Genomic DNA, 23,072 nt, shown 5'->3' with positions numbered 1-23,072 from the left:
CGTCTAATGCAGAAGCTGAATGTCACAGGCAGAAGAACCAACTTCCTGTTGAGCACAATGGGGCAAAAAACAGTTGTGCCAGCCTACTCATTGGCTGGGTTGGAGGTATCGGATCTAGATAGCAATGATGTTCATGTTCTCCCAGAGGTTCTCACACAGAGGAAAATGCCAGTCACTGTTGAGAACATGGTGGCACCTGAAGAACTGGCAAAATGGCCATATTTGTCCAAGGTGAACATCCCAAGCATAAAAGCAAATGTCGACCTGTTGATTGGCACCAACGCCCCCAAGATATTAGAGCCTTGGGACGTCATTAACAGTTGCGGGAATGGCCCGTATGCTATTAAGATAGTGCTGGGGTGGGTTGTTAATGGTCCACTGAATGGAAACAGTGGTGCTGCGGAGGCCAAAATGATGGAGTACCAGCAGCAGATCTCAAGTCTGGAGGGAGACTGTCGAGAGCTGAGGAGCTACCTGCAGGACCTGGAGAGGGCCAACCAGATGCTGAAGGACAAGTACGACGCTCTGCAGATCACCTTCTCTGCTCTGGAGGAGAAACTGAGGAAGACCACCAAGGACAACCAGGAGCTGGTGTCCTGCTGGATGGCCGAGGAGGCTGAGGAGGCCAACAAGCTCAACACCGAGAACGAGAAGGACAGCATATGCAGACAGGCTAAGCTGCAGAAGGAACTGGCTGATGCCGCCAAAGAGTCTCTGCCCATCGACCCGGCCGATGACATCGAGGTCCTGGCAGAGGACGGAGGGAAGGGCGGTGGAGAGACCTCGCCCAACATGGCGCTCAGCAGGACTCCCAGTAAGAAGATGTCCCAGCCTCCTCCTGGTGGTCTCCTGGACTCCATCTCCAGCATCTTTGGGTGTCGAACAGCCAACTCCTTCAGCACGTCACCTGAAAACACTGAGGACCCCTCAGGAGTGTGTGTGGAGGTTCGAGTCCCCTCAATGGCTCTCCACGTGGTTGAAGCTCACAACGGTGAGGTGAACGCAATGAGGTTCAGCCCCAGCTCTCGTCTCCTAGCAACAGGAGGGATGGACCGCAGGGTGAAGCTGTGGGAGGGGGTGGCCGGTCACTGTGAACCTAAAGGAGCTCTGACTGGCAGTAACGCCGGAATCACCAGCATCGAGTTCACCGCAGCACGTGGCCAAACCAACATGGCTGCGCCCTGTGCATGTTAGTCAGAAGTGGAACATAGATTTGTTTGGCTGCACTGTGTTTTGCTGTAACGTGGTTTATCATAACATTTTGCTCCTTTTTTGTTGTTGTTGTATTTTGAATTGTTATGTCAGGCTGCCAGTAACAATTAGGGGCCGGTGTATAGGAGCCAAATGTGTTATTGGGAGGTTTTGCATTTAACTGTGTAATTCACTGTGTGGGCATTGGGAAAACAGTAAGTTAGCGAAGCGCGTCAACCAGGTTACTCTGGGTCAAGCATCTCAGTAGCTAGTGTAAGACGTAGCTCCTTTAATACCTGCGTTCTCAGAGCGCAGAGTTCTGGTGGGATAATATGGCACTATGAGCTCTCTAAGATATGACGGAGCTTGACCATTTAGAGCTTTATAAGTTAACAGTAGGATTTTAAATTCAATTCTGGATTTTACAGGGAGCCAGTGCAGAGAAGCTAAAACAGGAGAAATATGATCTTGTTTCTTAGTTCCTGTTAGTACACGTGCTGCTGCATTCTGAATTAGCTGGAGAGTTTTTAAGGACTTACTAGAGCTACCTGATAATAGAGAGAAAATCACACAGCTGGTCTGCGACTACTTTCTCAAGGATCTTTGAAAGAAAGGGAAGATTAGATATTGGTCTATAGTTGGCTCTGGATCCAGGGTGGGCTTTTTTAGGAGAGGTTTAATTACAGCTACCTTAAAAGGCTGTGGTACATAGCTTGTTAATAAGAATTGATCATATCTAATATATGAGTGTTAACTAAAGGTAAGACCTCCTTAAGTAGCCTAGGTGGGATGGGGTCTAAGAGACACATTGATGATTTAGATGAAGAAATCGCTGCGGTCAATTCTTCAAGAGAAGTTGGGGAGAAGCAATCTAAATATATATTAGGTCTTACAGCTGTGTTTGAGGTTAGATAGGTACTATCTGAGGACAGGAGGTCATGAATTTTGCCTCTAATAGTTAGAATTTTGTCATTAAAAAAGCTCATAAAATCATTCATGCTAAGGGCTAAAGGAATACAAGGCTCAACAGTGTTTCCCACAGGATTTTGGGAAACCATGGGGGGGACAAGGGAGAAAATTTTGAACATTGTATATTGAAATTGAAATGAATTTGTATACAATATGTACAGAACGGTAAAATCATCAAGTTTTGAAAAAGTATTGCAATTTAATTTTGTCTTTAATGTTATTATCTTATATTATCTTTGTAATATGATTATCTTATATAATGTTATTACTATCCTAAAACATTCTCCAGGTCCTCTGTAACTCTGCAGGACTTATTTCCACCCTGCCCAGCAGCAGTACCGTGGCGAATGGTCCCTAACTGCGGGGAGAATGGAGCAGGCTTCCCCGGAGGTCCGCCGCTTTTCCCAGTCCCTCTTCTCCACACTTTGGGCTCTAGTTTCGCAGACCGGGCGAGGCGGGGGTGCAGTGCACCTGCGCTTCGCCAACTGGGTGTGGCCAGGTGGATTTTGCAAGTTTGGCACACCGTGCACGCTGGCGCAGCTACTCGTCTGTCCCACCTCCTTCCCTCCTACCTGCGCAAGTCGGAAAGAGGGAGGAGAGAAGGCGTGGAGTGGGTTTTACACACATCACACCAATCAAGTGAGTCCCTCTCCTCGCCCTTAAATGTGCCGCACGAAGGCGTAATGAGAGTTTACTCAATTCGCCATCGCAGAAGAGAGCAGCAGCGTCAGACGGCCAAACTTCTCCCAGGAGGAAACTGATGTTTTGGTCCGGGAGGTCCAAGCTCGCAGTGTCCGAATATACGGAACTGCGAGCAGACCTCCACGGGCTGATGATGCAAAGCCTGGGAGGAGGTCACCACAATTGTAAATCAATGTTGCGTTTCTCTCGTGCGCACGTGCGCTCTCTCTTTCTCTCTCGCAGTCTCACTCTGTTTCTTTTTTTTTTGGCTTTTCTAAGATGACAGATGCTGAATATATACTCCCTATCTGATGCTGTGGCTGTTTGTGGTTGGCTGAGAGGGATGTGAACTCATTTGTTTTCAGGCTGTGTTAATCAAATCAGGTTGGGTTTCCATTACGCGTGCCAAACGTGCCAAACGGTGCCAATCCCCTTTGATCTGACATCAGATGTGACGGGACAGAGATACAGGTATAGAGATACATTTATGTGCTGATTGCAGATAGTTGTATTGAATAGTGGTTTTGTGGCTATTTATTGCATTATTAATGTGCCTGACATTCTGGAAACCTGCCTGTGAGGTTTTGGTGACGTGTGCGCACTGTCCGCCGGTCAGCCAAACTTCGGCTTACACCGCCTGTGCTCCCCCTGTGCTGACAGTAGACGTGGTTTCAGATGGCGAGCTTTTAGCACACCTTCAGCGAAGCCTTTTGGCATGAAACTGTCACTGCGCCAAGCTGGATCTGTTGACACATCCCCCTGCTGCGCCACCACACCCATCTCAGCGCACCTGGGTCTGTCAAACTACCAAACTGAACGTGCCTCGGGTTGCGCTGCTCGAAACTAGCTCTGCGCGGGGTTCGCCACTCTGCGCTGCGCTGCGCTGCGCCGGGAAACTAGAGCCCTTTGACTTATTTCCACCCAGCTGACAGTGGGACTTATATTCATTGTGCCAACAGTGGCTTGGAAAAGCGCCCATAACCGTGTCCCACGGGGAAGAGGGAAGAGGGAAGGCGGCTGGAGTTCCTCCAACATTTGCGGTTAGATTATCATTTTTTTTTATTGACAAAAATATAGGCTGCTTCGGCTGATTTTTTTTTTTTTTTTTATGCGCACATGTGCCCCTAAATATTTTTTACAGTTTGCACACACCTATTTTTAGTCGAATTAGTGAAACGCTTGCACTGTCGAACGCTGGATCTGACAGCCTGAGCACATCGGCACAAAACGCTACAGCGTTCGAGATATTGTTTATATCATGAGAAGTCAATACTTTCGGCAGCCTAAATCTTTTATTTAGAAACTATGGCGGGTCAAATTAAACTATGGCGGGCCGCCATAGTTTCGTTAATTAATGGGAAACACTGCTCAATAGAGCTTTGACTCTCAGTCAGCCTGGCTACAGTGCTGAAAAGAAACCTGGGGTTATTCTTGTTTTCTTCTGTTAATGCTGAGTAATAGTTTGCTCTGGCATTGCGGAGGCCCCTCTTATACGCTTTGAGACTGTCTGCCCAGATTAAACGAGATTCTTCCAGTTTGGTTAATCGCCAATTCCTTTTAAATTTTCATGATATTTGTTTTAACTTATGGGTTTGAGAGTTATACCAAGGAGCGAACTTTCTTTAATTTTAGTGACCTCCGATTGGCATAACCGGGTGTCATTGCCGCCGACGTGAATAACAGTCTTACTGAATCTACGTTTAACTTTAGCCAGCAGTTTTAAATTTGACTCAGTGTCGCCCGCTCTGGCCCCAGGGATACATTTGACTATGGCCACTGGTGTTGCTAACTTCACGTTCCTCAGAATAGAGCTGCCAATAACCAGAGTTTTATCCTCAGCGGGTGTGTCACTGAGTGGGGAAAAGCGGTTGGAAACGTGAACAGGCTGGTGGTGAGCCGTGGCCGTCAGCTTGGAGCTGCGCCTCTGGCGAACAGTTACCCAACCTCCCGGCTGAATGGGTGTTACCGGAGGACCGCTAGCGGAGGCTATGCTATGTGGCTCCGCACCGGCTACAGGGGACTGGCTAACTACCGCAGCTACTGAATGGTTTTCCATGGTGCGGAGCGGCGCTTCTAATTCACTAAGCCTCGCCTCCAACGCAGCAAATAAGCTACACTTGTTACAATTACCACTGTCGCTAAAGGAGGATTTGGCACACCGAGCAAGAAAGAGCAGAGGGAGAAGCCATCACTAACTGTTAAGCTAATTTAGCTACCAATCTAGTAATGTGCAAACAACAGCTAAGAGATTAGCAGGGAAGTCGTAAGAAGGAGGAGAGCTATAAGTGCTTAAACAGAACTAGTGTGGGTTAAGACTTGAAGTAGATGTTAAAGCAACTGAAGTGAGAAAGCAGAAAGCAGGCTAGTAGAATTCACTAGAGCAGTACGCTGAGACGCTGTCACAGAAACACCGGAAATGACACAACTTGCTTACCGCAATACGTCAGCACCTTCTGATACACCCTCTGATGCTCTAAATACTCACTAGAGCTCTAAATGTGTAGTCATCAGCAGCTGAAAATAGTCCCCAACAAATGCACTGAATCCTCCTGTTTGACTAACATTTGCTTAAAAACACAGTGCCCAGCTGTTTTAGCAGATTACATACTATTTGTGTAGAAGTGAAATATTCAATAATTGTCGTACATCTTATGATGTTTGCAGTCCTACTTATCAGCTAAAATATCTGTTGCTACTTGTTTTTCTTTTTTTTCTGTCAGTTACATCTTTATTTTGCTATCTCCAAGTTTCCCAAAATGTACATCATCCAAAAGTTATGATTATGTTCTCAAGTGTTGTGAAATTCAGAGGTCATGGTGGCTCAGAGATCGTGTTTGTGATGGAAAACCATATTGTGTACACATGGGTCTACACCTTTCCCCTGCATTCATGTAGCAGCACTAAAGCAACAAGAAAAAACGAGGGCACAGCACCTACAGTGGTGGAAAAAAGTTTTCGGACACCCTTAAAATTTTACACAATCTCAAATATTATCATGAAATATTTGTGGAAAAATCTTTTTTGTGTTTCAAAAGGTGTGGCTGCATTAGACAGATACAAACAAATACAAATTATATTTTTTTGTTTATTGTTTACAAGAAAAACTAACAAAACTAAATTCTTGACAGTTTCAATATGTCAGTTCTCAACATTGTCGGTATCAAAGTCAACAAATAACAGAGAATGTGTTCAAAACTGAACAAAAAATAAATAAACCATCACATCATCAAATTAATATTTAGTAGTCCTGCCACTGGCACATAGTAGAGCTCTAATCCTGGCTGGCATGTTCCCCACGAGCCTTTCACACTGTTGAGGGGTAATCTTGTCCCATTCTTCTTGAATTACTGCTTTTAATTCTTCTGAATTCTTTGGTTTATGCTTTGAAACAGACCTTTTGATAATCCACCACAGATTTTCAATGGGGCTCATGTCCGGGGATTGAGCTGGCCACTCTAAGACCTGGATACTGTGCTCCTGCAGCCAAGTTCTACTGGCCTTGGATGTGTGGCAAGGGGCATTATCTTGTTGAAACATCCAGTTTTTACCTCGACGGAACAGTGCACGCGCAGAAGGGAGCATGTGGGTTTCGAGAATGGTACAATACTGGAGTTCAATGTGCCATCACAGACAGTGAGATGACCAACACCAGCAGCACTCATGCATCCCCAATTCAAATAAACACAAGAAGTTTAAAAAAAAAAAGGATCAGCATTCAGTGAATAACCTCCTAAGCCCTACGATAAGCTATTATGGCAAGGCTTAACTATACAGACCAGTGAGCAGTGATAACTAACATGTCTTTGGGGTCATCGGGTGGGAACCTCCTTTCACCGGTGTTTCGTCTAGTTGGTCCCATGACACCTCCAGGAGGCTAGACAGTGATCTCTGGCGTCCCAGAGACACTCCCCTAATGCCAGGTCTCACTGCTCCCCACACTAACCGAACAACCTCCTTTACCTTACCTATACTACCACAGAGGAGGTAGACCCAGCCTAACAAGGCTTCCTATCACACTCCCCCGCCAGGTTAGGCTGTACAGTCTACCTCCCCAAGACGAGCCCTCACAACAATGACACCTCCAGGAGGCTAGACAGTGATCTCAGCCCAAACAGCACTGCCACCTTCAACCAAACCCAGGCTCCATACATGCAAGCTCCAGGCAGAAGCAATGCTGATACTAGCTTTCCTGTCACATTCACCATACTCTATTTCACACACTACATAGCATAACTACAATATAAGCTAAAGTTAAAGGAGCTAACTGGACTTACAGGATCAGCAAGCACACTCACCTTGCCGCATGGCCTCAAACAAAATGGATTCCAATAGGCCACTCCCACACTTAAATACTTCCTCTTCCTGGATTTCTCCTGACAGGAAGTGGATCTCTCCACCTGATCTCAAGGAGTTATGTGCCCTGCTTAGTAGTTCCCCCTGCTGGCCCCCAGCTGACATTATTTCTTCTGTAATAGATAAACTGGCTGCATTTAATTGCTTCATCTGACATTTCCCTCACTGTCTTCCTCAAACTCTGTCCCCGCACTCCGAGTTCCCCCAGGAGTGAGACAGTTGATCTTGCTATGAATCCCCTACACCCCACTTCCACTGGACAAATCCTAGTCTTCCATCCTCGCTGCTCAGCTTCTGCTCCTAAGTCTGCATATCTAAGCTTTTTTCTTTCATAGGCTTCTTCCACTGAGTCTTCCCAAGGAACTGTCAGCTCAGTGAAATAAACTATCTGTTGACTCACTGACCACAACACTAAGTCAGGCCTCTGCCTGGTACAGACTATTTCCTGAGGAACAACAAGCTTTCCCCCTAAATCTACTTGCATTTCCCAATCACAAGCACCTTCTAGGCGGCCACACCCTTGCCTCCTCACTAACTTATCCCTTCTGTATTTCTCTCCCTCACGGACAAACTGAATTACTAAGCTCCTATCCTTAACACCTTCTGAATTCACCTGTCTTCGTTTCCCTTCGATGCCTGCAGCTAAACATTTCAACACCAGATTATGTCGCCATGTATATCGGCCTTGTGACAAGCTAACTTTACAGCCTGACAAAATATGCTTTAAAGTTGCGGTACGTGAACACAATGGGCATGATGGGTCCTCATTTACCCACAGTTTTAGGTTCTGGGGAGTTGGTAAGACATTGTATGTAGCCCCTACCAGGAATCTAATACGATTCTCCTCCATACTCCACAGGTCCCTCCAACTAAGCTTTCTCTTCTCTACACTTTCCCAATTCAACCACTGTCCCTGTTTAGCCTGGGCCACTACCTTTGCACCCCTTACTATCTCTTCCTGTCTGCGTATCTGTTCTACAACCAGCTTTCTTTTATCTTTGAGGCCCGCTGTATTTCATACCGGTTTACCTGAGCCAAGCCCCAGGCCTCCCCGGCCAAACTGAACATTACCTACAATCTCTGCATGTCTAAGAGCTGTCTCTGCCTCCTGAACTGCCGATCTTGGGTTCCACTTCCTCCCCTTGGTTGGATTTGGAACCACACTCCTAACTACCACGTCCTTACTCCCAGATAACAAGAGCTCTGTCCTGACCTTGGTACATTTAAATTCCTCTGTTAAACTAGATACTGGCAGCTGAAGTATCCCTTTTCCATACAATGCAACACTACTTAGGCACCTAGGAGCGCCCAACCACTTCCTAATGTAGGAGCTAACCGACCTTTCAGTTCTCTCCACAACAGATATTGGAATTTCATAAATTGACAGTGGCCACATTAACCTAGGATATAGCCCAAATTGCAAACACCACAACTTCAACTTTCCTGGAAGTTCTGATTTATCTATTCTATCCAATCCTTCAGCCACATCTTTTCTAAATTTCACCACCTGTTCCTTATCATTCAACTCTACATTGTACAACCTGCCTAAGCTCTTTACTGACTTTTCCCTAATTGTTGGGATGTCCTCATCATCTATGACAAACTTCCTATCACTTAACTTCCCTCTACATATCGAGATGCTTCTAGATTTACTAGGCTTGATTTTCATGCTGGCCCACTTGAGGTTCTTATTTACCTTCTCTAGTAGCCTCTTTGTACATGGCGTTGTTGTGGTCACCAGTGTCATGTCATCCATGTAAGCCCTAACTGGTGGAAGATGCAACCCATTCTGCCATCTCTCCCCACCTACCACCCACTTAGAAGCCCTGATGATTACTTCCATTGCCATAGTAAATGCTAATGGAGAAATTGTACACCCTGCCATGGTGCCTATTTCTAGCCTCTGCCAACCTGTTGTGAAACCTGCTGTACTTAGACACAACCTAATATCCTGAAAATATGCTTTCACTAAGTTAACAACTACCTGTGGCACTCTGAAGTAGTCAAACGCACTCCAAATGAGGCTGTGCGGTACTGAACCAAACGCATTTGCAAGATCTAAAAATATTACATGTAGGTCCCTTTTGTTAATCTTCGCTGCCTGAATCTGGTGCCAGATCATGCTAGTATGCTCTAAACACCCTGAAAAACCTGGTATTCCTGCCTTCTGCACCATGGTATCTATTAAGCTATTCCTTTCTAAGTAGCTAGCTAGTCTCTGCGCTACTACACTAAAGAAAATCTTCCCCTCCACATTCAAGAGAGAAATCATCCGGAACTGGCTAAGGTCCACAGACTCCTTCTCCTTAGGAATGAGGACACCCCCTGCCCTACGCCATGCTCTTGGTATAATTTGTTTTTCCCAAACTATTCTTAGCTGTTTCCACAAAAATTTAAGGGTATCAGGCGCACTTTTATAAACCCGGTAGGGGACTCCATTAGGCCCTGGGGCCGAAGAAGCCTTTGCACGCCTGACCACCTCCTGAACTTCCTTCCACCTAGGTGGCCTGACATCCATCTCATGCTCTATCCCTCCTAATGGAGGGATATCAGGTGGGAAACCTACTATCCTATTCTTCTCCAAATCTGAATATGTGTTTCTCAAATATTCTTCAACCTCTAACCTTTCTGCTTTAAGCCATGATACTGCCTCCACCATGCTTGACAGTGGGTACTGTACATGCTGGAGATAATGCTTCGCCTGGCCTTCTGCGTACCCTCACATTAGTAGGAGGAAGATAAAGCTGGAAACTGGACTCATCTGACCACAAAATCTTCTTCCAATTCCTGGCTGTCCAGTTCTTGTGTGCCTGGGCCCAACGACGCCGGGCTAACCTCTGTCTCTCATTGATCAGGGACTTCTTGATAGCCTTGTAGGACCTTAAGCCATGATCTAAAAGTCGGCCACGTACAGTGCGGGTGGAACACTGGACACCAGTTTGGTTTGACCACTGCTTCTGAAGCTCCTGTGATGTCATTCGGCGGTTTTGCCTGCATGTGCGGATCAGGATGCGGTCATTTCTTGCTGAAGAAACCCTTGGACGCCCAGATCTTGGTTTGTCTTCCAAGCTGTTGGTTTGTCTGTATTTCTGCAGAGTGTATCCAACTGCTGAAGGACTGCATCTGCACTTCCTGGCTATCTGGCAGCAGCTGTACCCTTCCTGGCTGAGAATCTTTATCTTCAGGCGTGTTTCCTGCGTTAGGTTCCTTGTTTTAGCCATTTTTGTGTCTGAAGAACTTTCAAATGTGCTGGCTTTATGTAGACACGAAGCTTGGCAACAAAAATTGTGTCTTTTAATAAAAAGAACGACCTTCATTACTGGTACCAAAATGACCCAATACTCAAAATTTCTTATGTATTTTTATGGAACCAATCAATTTTAAGTTTTTAATGGCTTTTTTAGGATTTATTTAGTATTTTGGCTGTGACTGTACTAAAAGAAATTGCACTTGAAGACCTAAGAGTGATTCTTAATGCAATATTTCACAAATGCATGGGGTGTCCGAAAACTTTTTATCACCACTGTATTTATACCAAATATTTAGGTGACACTGTTCATTTAAGAAAGCATAATTATAACCATGTTGCAGTGTTTGGACCTGTTCTCCTCAACGTGATGGTGACGCACCTTTTATTTCAAGTAAAGTAAACATAACAAATTTGCTCTACTGAAATTAAAATTGCACAACTTTATTGGTCGGAAGTTTGAATTCTTACCGGCTCTTAAAGACAAAACTGTGAACTTTTCTTAAAATAAAAAGTCCTAAAACATTCAATTGTCAAAATTAGAGTGCAAATCTTTCAGCTTATAAGGATGTAGTCAGATATACAACACATTTTTAATTTCAATTTATTGGCTTTACAGCCTCGAAAACTACACCTTTACCTTATTTTAGATGTTCCTAACAATATAAATGCTCCCCTGTTTTTAATTATATGAAACTGACATAAAGGTATCTACAAATCAAATTCCTGTTTAGGTTCAGGCTTGTTTATGGAATCAGTTTTACCGAGGCAGTGCTAAACAGGGCATGTTCTCAATACAAGAAACACAAGAAAGTCAGTTAATGCTTTAGTCTTAACCATAAATAATGTATTTGTTTGTCTGTGTTGGGATTAGTTTGTATTTAGATGATCTGTAACTGGAGTTCTCGTTTATATTTTAGTTACTGAAGCAGCTAAAGTAGAATAAGAAGCCCACTGCTCTCTGCTCTAAATATGACATTAGCTTTCTTTTCTGACGATGAAAGTAGATGAGGCCCCTGGATCACTTCCTTTAGAAACCATAAACACACACACACTCTCACACACACACACACACACACACACACACACACACACACACACACACACACACAAAGGAGGTGATCTAACTGCTCTGACAGGAAGTAACCTTGATAACTAAAAGCGGCTGTTCCTCTTGCTTTCTTAAATGTAGAGGATGGTGATGAAGATGGCTGCTGTCTCTGCCATCTCTCTGCTCCTGCTCTGTTGCTTCACCCTCTCCTCAGCAGGTACTGTACAATTAAACAATTACATTTCATTAAGTAGTAAGATATTATAATTTTAGGATTTTAAGGATTTTAATTTGACTCAAAAATGTAACCAGTATACATTTTGTAGGATCTTCATAAGCGACTTCCTGTAATGATTCTTAATGTTTATTTTCATAGGATTTTTAAAAGCAGAACCTCTTTTTAAAGAAAAATAATAATTAACTCTATAATTTGAACTCTATAATGGTGTAATATGAGTTAAATGAGGGTCATGTTTTCAGCACCAGAAAATTGATTTGCTGTTCTGTTAGTTACATCATGTTTTAATGACAGTCATTTTCCAGTGCATACTGTATTGTTTTAAAGTGTCTAACACATTTTAGAATTTGTCACTTAATCTGACAATTATTTTCTCAATTAATCAGTTTATTTTTTTTGGTCCCTAAAATGTGAGAAAATGATGGTGAAAAAATGTCAGTGGGTGTTTACGAAAACCCAAGATGACATCCTTGAATATGTTATTTTGTCCACAACTTAAAGATATTCAGTTTACTGTGATAGTGGAGTAAAGAAACCAAAACATATTCACATTTATTAAGCTGGAATCAGAAAATTATGACTTTTTTATTCTTTAAAAGAATACTCAAATCAACCAGTCAATTACCAAACTAATTGGGGATTAATTTAATTGTTGTTAGGTTGTTATTGTCCAGGACAATATTTATTTTACATTTTACAAGAGTTGCTGGATGATCTGTAGTTGATCAAAATAATAACACTTTAAAATCATTTTAAAACTTTCCAAAACTATTGTAATTTAAACTCCAGACATTACTTGTTTTTGTTATTGCATAAAAATGAAAATTAATTTTGTGTATGCTCAGCTACACAAATTATGAAAGCAGAGCAAAACCCCAATTTCAAGTACAGGACAATGGTTTAAAAAAACTATAGTTTTTGTTGCAATTGATTCAAGATAAACAGTAAAACGGCTTAAATCTGCAAGATCACCAGATTGATCCTTTAAATTTGACTGTTTTATTGAAAAAAAATCTCAAAAACTAAATAGTACAGATCCAAATTTAAGACTGTTTTCTAGCTCAGTAAAATAGGAAGTCGATTAATCACGGTGACACAAAAGGGGGAACCAATGAAATGTTCATGGAACGATATAAATGCTGCCGAGTTGAGGATTCAATTCCCACTTGAGTTGCTGTTAAATGACATTAACAACTTCTATATTATGAAAAAGTTGGTTTACATTCACATGTGCGTTTGCGCTGACTGTACTTATAAGTATAAATGTCTTTTCTATATTTGTTTTTCCATCTACAGTCGATATTTAGTTGTCTAAAAGGGGCCTTTGTGAATTCTGCCAGAAATAGACACGGGTTAGACGAGAGAAATCATGTTACCTGCAACAGAAACGCGCTGCTGATGTGGTAAAGTCGGTCTGAAATGAGGTTACAGAGGACGAACAGGAAGCAAAGCCTAAGCACTTCAGTACAGGTGACCTACAGACAAAGCATCACACAAGACAGGAAGCAAGAATACGATTCCCGCACCTAAAATAAGAAGAAAGAATACGTGAATATGCTAGAAATTAAATCACGTAAATGCAACAAATAATGGCCACGTTTTAGACTGTTATGTACAAAGTAACAAAAAATATTAACAATAATATAACTAAATAGATTTTTGCTGTTCATATGCATATAAAACATAGAGAGTGGAAAATTTGAAATGGTCAGAAGTTTTATTTTAAATCCTTTTCATTTTTAGTCTTTCCTATCAAAAGCAAAAACTGGCCAAATGTGTAGTAAATTTGATCAAATATAATGATCAAAAAGCAGTTTTCAGTGTTGCAGACGAACATTTTGAGGGTTTTATTGTCTCTCATACTTTAAATGTCAGAGTTGATATCTGGCCAGTTTCATGGTTGCAGCCTCGGAAAGCGTGAAGATGTGGTGTCATATGAAGCCTGCTCGCATTCTTCTGTTGCTTCCTGGAATTACACTTTGTTCTGTGGTTATAAAAGACCAAACCGTCTCCGTTTAATGAACAAGAACTGTCATCTGAGATCCCAACACAGCTTTTATAACAGACTGTTTCTTTTGTTTTAAAATCATTCTCCTGAGATACACAAATTGAGTTAAATTATTCTCTGGTGATCACGACTTTATCATCTCTGTCACCAGATTATAAATACTGTTCCTAATATTTCTGAGACTTTTATATCTGTTAAAAAGAAATGAGTTCAAGAAACTGACTTAGGTAGACCAAGAGGTACAGAATCCCATTATCCCAAAGATGATAACATTGAAGTTACATCAAAACAGTGTGTCATATCTTAAGTAATCGTTACAGGGGAAAATGGGCTTAAAAGTCTGAGTGTGAGCAGAAGTTATCTTTAAGAGGGGGCATACTGGGTAATAGAAATGTCTTAAGGTGAATTTTGCAGTTTGACATGTGTAGCTGTCGCTTTTTTCCACTTCAACGACTTTTAGATTTAATGAATTGCATCACTGAATTCAGTTTGATGGAAAAAGCAACAATATCCAGTATATAACCTTTCTGTTTTGGGTTAGAAGTGATTGTCAGAGATAGTATAACAAAGACAGGAGAGAAACGAAAAGCCAGTCAGTGTAGTGGATCATATATTATGCAACTGTTATTTTAGAGAACCCCACATAGCCTGCTTTTGTAGAGGTGTATGTGGAGCGTTTAGATGACTTTTGATTAAAACTGCATAAATGTAGACTGATATTATTATCATCATACTGATGAAGCTATTTTAAAAAGCCCATTCCTCCATGAGAAACTTCCACAAAAAAGGGTCATTTTCCTGCTAGATTAAAAGCTGTGCCATGAATCCAGTGTCATTCCTGCAGAGGTGCTCATAGATTCTCTAAGGGGCAGGGTTAAATAAAGGGCGCACCTCTTTCACATCACGGAATGACTTCCAGTCTCTTCCACTGTTTGTATGTATACCTACGGAAAATAATGCACCAAAATTCATGCATAACCCACATAATCATGCCAGTAAGCTAGTAATTAGTGTACAACCCACATATTTGGGGTGGTTGAGATCACATGACCAACAGGCTGATAGAAGTAGTCCTTGTAAGGGGCCGTACACATGCCGCATCTTTAACTGCCTGGAAAACACAAAGTCAGGCAGTGGGTGCAGAGCTGAACTTCTCCCAGGCGCTGTTTGTGTGTAGGTCTAATGTGCGTGGGACAGATGTAAAGCTCTGGCAGCTCTGCACTAAAATGATCAACTTCTTCTCCATATTTATCACAGACTGATATTAACAGATGAAGGGATTGTGATTGGATGGTCCTTGTCACATGACATGTGGAGCACTTTGGCATTCTAAAATGATGTTGTGCATAAACGTGTTCATACTTTTGCTAAACAGTGAACTGGAGGTATACATTGGCAACTAATGAACGTGAAAGCTTGCATAGTTAACTCTTGTGACAGTTAACAAATCTCACACACTGTGTTTTAAGGCAACTGGTATGTCGGTGTTGTTTCTCTGTCTATACTTTGTCTCCCCTTAACCGTAACCACAGACGGGGGCGCTACACATATTAACAGGAGGGAAACACTATCTGGCACGGGGAGCAGACTTTGACACAACACAAATATGGCTGTTGCAACTGACAGTTTAGACAGCTGCTGGTACTGATGAAGCCAGTTCATATGAATATTTGAGGGCGTTTTAAGAACTCGGAATTAAGTACATATTCCAACAGAAGAAATATGACATTTTTATGCATATTGTCAGCTGAAAGTCGAAAGCCGAAAGGAAAAAAACAAAACAAAAAACATAGTTATAAAATTCCAAATTGTGCATAATGAATGCAATCTAGTTCATTGCAAACTGAGCTAGCTCCTGTGAAGTGTGAACATGCACAACACCGCTCTGAAGCATGCGAGAACAGTTGGCCCCACATTTCTGTAACTGCAACTGAAATGGTGACTCTGTCTTGACTAATGACTGATGTGTGTTCCAAAGAAGGCCCTAAACCACAAATATGTTTTTTCTAATATTATATGGAAAAGTATTAGCGTTCCACCTCATCACATGATGACTCATGTAACCATTAATTTCCTGTGGATTGCCTTCACAGAGAATGAAACTGTTTAGGTTATACTCTGTGATTGTAAATCAAAGGTCCAAGCCCTTCTTTTGTACACTGCCTCATTACGGAAAGTGTTACTGGCATTTTGCTTCAGAACTGCAGACCAGCTCTGGTCTGATCTTCACCTTTAGCACGTGGAAATTATGGTTAGACATTAAGTAAGACACATACTGTTTTTATGCTTTTCTGTGTGTGGCTTGTGAGCAGACTGTGGTGTGAACAGAGACAACAGGATATAATACACATATCATGCAGTGTTCAGTGCAGTCAGGCTTTGCGACAAGGTGAAATGATCTGCGCAGTGCGGCTGCAGAGTTTCATTTGTGTACTTTTGTGAGTTTCAGATTTGGTATATGCACGGCGTAAAAGGTGCACACCTACACACGGGTGTGGGGGAAGGGGAGCAGGTTAAAAAAAATACAAAATAAATGTGGCTAAATGTCTCAACACCTTTTAAAAAGCAATAATCTGCATCTAATATATATAAAGAACCTGTGATTGATTCCAAATGTCAGCCTGTTATCAATGATTTCTTGGATTTCTCAGTTTTATACAGAACTTTGGTCCCTCAGTTAGGGTTAACCCACACAGGAAGCATTTTATTTGAACCTATTTGCCTTCTTATTCCCTCAGTTTCAGCATAAGTTTCCCAACAGTGGGTGGGGAAAGTATTAGAAATTAGTAACTTATTAAATGTATCTGAAAATCTCACGGCATATAAGAGCTTCCTCTTTTATTCTTGAGCAAACAAAAGGAGGGAGGCAGGAGGTGGTGGGATGGTGTTGGTTGGCAGTGGCACAACACACTCAGGGTGTAACAGACGAGTTGTTACGTTGGTTCCTCTGTGCTCTTACTAACTCTGACTTATCCCTAACTCATGAGATTTCCTGAGAAGAAGAGTATTGCATGGGTATGGTAAAAAAGTGTAAGCCCACAGTAATCATGTATCATTCACCACTAATGTTTGACACTGGTCCAAACAAAGGCATGGACACACACACACAAAAAAAAATAGTATTTCACATACCAGTTGTGGTGATTGTTTGAGAAAGTCGCTCCTTCTCAATGCTACATTTGCCACCTGATTCTCTGAATTTCTCCACCTTTCTCTTTTGCTCCTATTCTAAGGTTCTAAGGTGTGCGACCACTACGCCGCAACAGGCAATAACTTCACCGTGACTCTGGATCACAAACTGGTCAACTCACAACGACTGACATGGAAGCATGGCGATGTCACAATTATAGATCGAAGAAAAGACAACAAAATTATCACTGGAAATAGGGAGCACCTTGACGAAAAGGGATCACTGAGGCTGAAAAATCTGAACAAAAACCATTCAGGGATATACACCCCTGAAGTTTTCGACACAAATGGAAAGAAATTAGCAAACTTGAAAGCTACAAATTTATGTGTATTGGGTACGTAACAAGAAATTTTTATTATATTTCCATTGTCTGAAACTAATGGCACAGTTTTCATTATGTTACCTCATCTGTTTAATCTGTCCACATATTCACACTAATCATGTTTGGTTTAACTATTTCTGCTGTACTCAGACCGTGTACCAAACCCAAAAGTGACGATGGAGTGTCCCAAGCAAAATGTCAGATTTACCTGCAAGTTGCAAACTCAGGTGAGAACAAAAGTACAATGTGTTGTATTTGTATTTGTATTTGTATTTGTAGCCTACCTAATGTAATCCAGCCCCGAGTTTCTCAAGTTTTAAAGTGGCATGTAAGGTTTTACTTCATTCATTCATTACATTGTTACCCAGCAGATGGAGGATCTCCAGTATGAATGGCTCCAGAACAACAATGTGGTGGATAAGAAGAAATACTCTGGAAACACTCTGACACAAGTAGCTAAAACGGTGGAAAAAGATTCCTTCAGATGCAAAGTTTCCAATAAAGTCAGCTCTATGGTCAGTGAAGCTGTTGAACAAACCTGCTTTAAGCCCGGTGAGTATAGACGAGTGGTCACAATAGCCACTCGTCTCTGTGACTTTTGGCTCATATGATGGAAATCACATAGTTTAATGAGAATTAGAATTGATTACATACAGAACTCTATTATTAACAATTCCTCTGAATTAATCAGGCTGTTTGTTGGAACCCTGAATTTGAATTCTAAGGAGACATTTGATTATATTTCTGCCAAGACAAAAATAAAAAAATATCTTTCTGGGGAAGCACAATAGTTTAGTGGTATGATCACATCTATCTTTTTTTTTTTTTAAATGATATTTTGCCTTTAATGGACAGGACAGGTAAGCGGGCCACTGCGGCAACAGCCTTGTCACCTCTGGGGAAGCACAATAATTTCGTGGTATAATCACACCTATAACTTTTGGGGAAGCACAATAATTTAGTGGGATAATCGCACCCATCACTTAGGGGGAAGCACAATAATTTAGTGGTATAATCACACCTATAACTTTTGGGGAAGCACAATAATTTAGTGGGATAATTGCACCTATCACTTTTGGGAAAGCACAATTATTTAGTGGTATAATCGCACCCATCACTTCGGGGGAAGCACATTAATTTAGTGGTATAATCGCACCCATCACTTCTGGGGAAGCACATTAATTTAGTGGTATAATCGCACCCATCACTTCTGGGGAAACACATTAATTTAGTGGTATAATCGCACCCATCACTTCGGGGGAAGCACATTAATTTAGTGGTATAATTGCACCCATCACTTCAGGGGAAGCGCAATAATGTAATGGTATAATCACACCTATTGCTTTTTGGAAAGCACAATAATTTAGTGGGATAATTGAACCTATCACTTGTGGGAAAGCACAATTATTTAGTGGTATACTTGCATTTATCACCTCTGGGGAAGCACAATAATTTAGTGGGATAATCACACCTATAACTTTTGGGGAAGCACAATAATTTAGTGGGATAATTGCATCTATCACCTCTGGGGAAGCACAACAATTTAGAGGTATAATCAAACCCATCACTTCTGGGGAAGCGCAATAATGTAATGGTATAATCACACCTATTGATTTTTGGGAAGCACAATAATTTTGTGGTATAATTGCATCTATCACCCCTGGGGAAGCACATTAATTTAGTGGGATAATTGAACCTATCACTTTTGGGGAAGCCCAATAATTTTGTAGGATAATAACATCTGTCAGTGAATCCTGACATATTTTTCTTTCAGAAAACGACCAAATAATTGATGCAGGTTATCTGTTGCCTTCAGCTCATATATCCATCAATCACAAGCTGAATAAACCATATTAATAAACCCATTTGCTGGGAGAAGTACATGGAATCAATGCTTATTCAGTTTGTTTTTTCTCCTCTTCTTTCTCTCTCAAGACCCCATTTTCCCTGAAAAATTATTAGGAATTAATACCTGGATTTTCGTGGGTGCTGGAGGAGGTATGTTTTGTTCTCCTGTATCAGACTGTATGAATTGTCTTTAACTGTATATATATTTCTCCTCATAGTGTACTGTTCTGTATAAGGTGCAGCTAAAATACCTTGGAATTATGATTAAAGGAATTACACTTGATTGAAATACGCAGTTGCTGATATTTGAACGTGTAATACAAGTTACTACTATCCATCCTCATCAGGTATTGTTCTGGTGCTGATTATTGTCGTTATCGTTTGCTGCATCCGAACCAAGCGGAGAAAACGCATGCAACTAAAGGGTATGCTTTTTGATTGATTGTTTGTTTGTTTGTTTACCACCTGGTTGTCATAATTCATGTAAAAAAAACTGGTGATAAAATGTGTATCTGAAAATATACACATACAATAAATGGCTTTGTATTGAAGACCTTAGTTTAACCAGGAACATCAGACCCATCATTGTGCTAATGTTCTCACTCAATAGAGGAGGGAGAGCTTCGTTTGGCATGGACGAATGAACAACATCATCAACATAGCCATCCTCCCGATCAACATCAACGTCAGCACCATCACCACCACCATCACCACCACCAGCAGCAGCCGGCCGGCCACACCGGTCCTCGCCAGCATCGCTCCAAACAGCACCGCGACCAGCAGCGTCCCAGAGCCCCCGACCACCACGGTGGTCACCCTCAGCACGGTGGTCACCCTCAGCCCGGTGGTCAGCCTCAGCCCAGCCCCCGAAGACCTGCACATGTAGGAGACTGCAGTGGATCTGTGAAGGAGAACTCAACATCTTATGTAGACATCAGTGCGGCATCTGATCTCTACTTTTCCCTTTCTTTCAGGCCCCCCCCAGACCAGTGGATAACACTGATGACGAGCAGCCTCCTCCTCTTCCTCAGCCCAGGAAGAAAGCTCCGAAAACACCAAGAGTGTGACACCATGTGAGTGTTAGAGTTTAGAAAACATAATCTATCCTCTTTTGTCCGGGCTCATCTGCTCTCTTCATTTTCTTTTTCTTTTTGTTCCCAATTTACTTCTCTCTTCCCCTCTTCTCTATTGATGCGTCATTCAAACTCAGCCAGGAAATACAGATTAAAGGCACTTCACTCCTCCATACGTCCGTATTAACATCATGATTTCATCAGGGAGTGGTGAAAATTTGATCAAACTTTTGTAATTTGTTGTTGTAATTAAGTGGTTGAAAATCACTTAGAGCAAAGTCAAAGCTGTGAAAGCTGAAGTCAAACTATGAGTCTTAATAAGCTTTCAGTTAATAACATGATGAACAAACTTGGACTGCCCTAAGTCGTATAACATTGTATATCATTCGTTTTGTTATTTAGTCATCATAACTTTATAATTATATTTTAACTGTTTTTTTTTTTTTTCAACATAACCCACCATCTTACTATTACAATTTAATGACTTTATCATATGTGATAACAAATAATACTTTAAGGTCATGATGTCAAACTATTAGAGTGCTCTTTAAAAGGGTTATTTTTGTACTTCTGTTGTTTTTTAACACAGGTCCTCTTCTTTATATATTTTGATGTATGTGTCAGATATAACTCAACTTTTCAGAAAGATGTATGTGTCCAGAGACTCTTAACTTTCCTCTAACATGACTGAAATCAACATGGAAGGGAACAAAAATAATGAGCTACATTCAGCAAACTACATCTGTCAAGGAAGACCATGACATTCCAGAAAGATCAGGGAAAAGCTGGTTGTTCCACCTTGAGTTAAAGGTTAAAGGCGCACTCCCTGATTTTGTGATAACCTCTTATCAACCCCTATATTCAGCAAGCAGTACTGGGTGCTAATACAGAGTCAAGGAGCGTTGAGTTTGATGAGAAGATTGAGGGGTGGGCAGATGGATCTTAAAGTATCAATACTCTAGATACTACGTTTTCATTTTGAAAACTGATACTAGCATCAGTAAGATCAATACCTGAAAAAAGGATTAGTTCCTCTTACACATAGCATCCAAACCTCTGACACAAAGCCAGAGTTCAGTCTTCTCAGAGAGGTTCAGAAAAGGAAAATCCAGTTACACAGTAGCCAAGTGAAATTAATATTTTAGTCAAATCAGATCTTCAGCATTGGTTATTGTTGCATTTTCGTACTGTAATATTGGTCATCAGTTGCTGTTACTTAAGCATATTTATGATTGGCCTCATAAATCATGACACCGCTTCTTCCCAAATTAAAAAAGACACTTTTAAGTATCGTATCGTATCGTATCGTATTGCTATTGTCGACTCCAGCCCTCTATTACTTGGTATTGGATCAAAATCAAATTTTGCGGTATCGCCCACCCCTAATCTCTCTGCAAGAAACCAACTGAATGTAGTTCCCTAAATATCAAACTATTCATTAAACATGTAAGTTATTTCTTTGGTATTTAATTTTATATGACAGTTTTCTTGTTCCAGTTTCTGGATTTGTTTTTTCCTCCATGATTTTTTTATAACTATTTTATGTACATTTGTAAGCAGTTCTTTGTAGTCTCTTTTTTTATGTATTTGTGTTGTGAATTGATGAATAAAAGGAATGTTATCAGCTGCAATAGACTGAATCAAAATGTTTGTTGACAATAACGCTTGGGTAGAAAACTCCAGCGTCACATACGTACAATTAACGGCGCTGAGCAAACGGGGGCAAGAACCAGCTTAGTTAACAATAAAAAATGGTTACGTTTCGTTGTATTAAAGTGTACTGGGTAACAATAATAAATGGAGGAGGGTTTGGGTTTTTCTAATTTATCAGATTGGCCATGAACTAAAGAAAAGGACAGCTTGATCCCAAATCTAGCAGTTCAGTCAGGAACACTTTCGTCAGGGAAAACTTAATGTCCATTTGCAGTGTTATATTTGGTGGTATGGCTCTGTTCTGGGGCCTCTCTGCCTTTCCTTTGGGTGTATGCAGAAAGCCGCTAACGCGCCTACGTGGAAAGCATAAGGTGGAGAGTGCACATCTCTCTGCCCTTCCATGCACCTACATGGAAAGGGAGAGCAGCAAAATTACAATGTAAATAAATCACATTTCTCTGCAAGTCAAAATAATTGATCATTGTCCACCCAGAAGTGATTGTTGTTGTTAGCATGACATCATTTTGATTCGGTCTATAAATCACACAGACCTAACAAACTATGTTGCCGTCATTTATGCTTTACTTTTGGAAACTTGCTCGTCCCTCAGGGTTGGTCTATGCAATAACATGAATAAATGTCATTCATGTGTTTATATGCAGTATTATGCTTTTTATTTATGTATAAAACCAACGTGCCAAAGCATTTACATCATGTCCATCGAAGTATCTGCTGTAAAAATGTTGATTTGAAGTGTACACAGTGATGTCTTTAATAAATGGTGTCAATGCTAATGCAACTTTCTACTGAAATATGAGCAGGTTTCACACTGTGTCATTTTCACTTCTGCAGCCCGCTGTTTTCAGGCTGAATGCACAGAACAACGCAGACAGACTGTGTGTGTGTGTGTGTGTGTGTGTGTGTGTGTGTGTGTGTGTGTTTCAGTCATATATCCTGTGCCTTTTTGCTGAAAATGTGTTTGTGGTTTTGAGCATGTTAGCGTTGCTGAGCTCTGCCGAGTGCAAGATGATTATCTGGTGTGTGTGTGTGTGTGTGTGTGTGTGTGTGTGTGTGTGTGTGAGAGGTTTTCCTGTACTTGCAGCTTCATTATGGCAACAGAAAATTACAAAATTTGACATCAAAGACATGTTTTATTCTGAAGTGATCTCATTTAATTTAATAAATGTAATGTATTTTAATTTTCTGCTCACTACTTCTGTGCCTCATTATGCTGTTACTCTACACCCA

The 23,072-nt window shown here is 41.3% G+C and overlaps 1 protein-coding gene and 1 pseudogene across 2 annotated transcripts; both read left to right on the top strand.

The window, feature by feature from the left end:
* The first annotated feature begins 408 nt into the window (after positions 1 to 408).
* Positions 409 to 1,194, top strand: LOC144461855 (autophagy-related protein 16-1 pseudogene; annotated as a pseudogene).
* A 10,395-nt stretch (positions 1,195 to 11,589) lies between these two features.
* Positions 11,590 to 23,023, top strand: LOC117254791 (T-cell surface antigen CD2). Of its 2 annotated transcripts, none has more exons than XM_033623194.2 (8): positions 11,590 to 11,709; positions 16,972 to 17,262; positions 17,401 to 17,477; positions 17,622 to 17,802; positions 19,186 to 19,248; positions 19,446 to 19,523; positions 19,709 to 19,980; positions 20,073 to 23,023. In XM_033623194.2, the coding sequence occupies exons 1-8, from the start codon at positions 11,637 to 11,639 to the stop codon at positions 20,163 to 20,165; spliced, it is 1,128 nt and encodes a 375-aa protein (XP_033479085.2). In that variant the 5' UTR covers positions 11,590 to 11,636; the 3' UTR covers positions 20,166 to 23,023. The 2 variants fall into 2 exon arrangements, with proteins under 2 accessions (XP_033479085.2, XP_033479084.2); XM_033623193.2 differs by having other exon boundaries at positions 17,619 to 17,802.
* Positions 23,024 to 23,072: the final 49 nt, after the last annotated feature.

The sequence above is a fragment of the Epinephelus lanceolatus genome, chromosome 24 (genome assembly GCF_041903045.1).
Source record: "Epinephelus lanceolatus isolate andai-2023 chromosome 24, ASM4190304v1, whole genome shotgun sequence".
Taxonomy (NCBI): domain Eukaryota; kingdom Metazoa; phylum Chordata; class Actinopteri; order Perciformes; family Serranidae; genus Epinephelus; species Epinephelus lanceolatus.
This window is presented reverse-complemented; position numbering and strand designations above follow the sequence as displayed.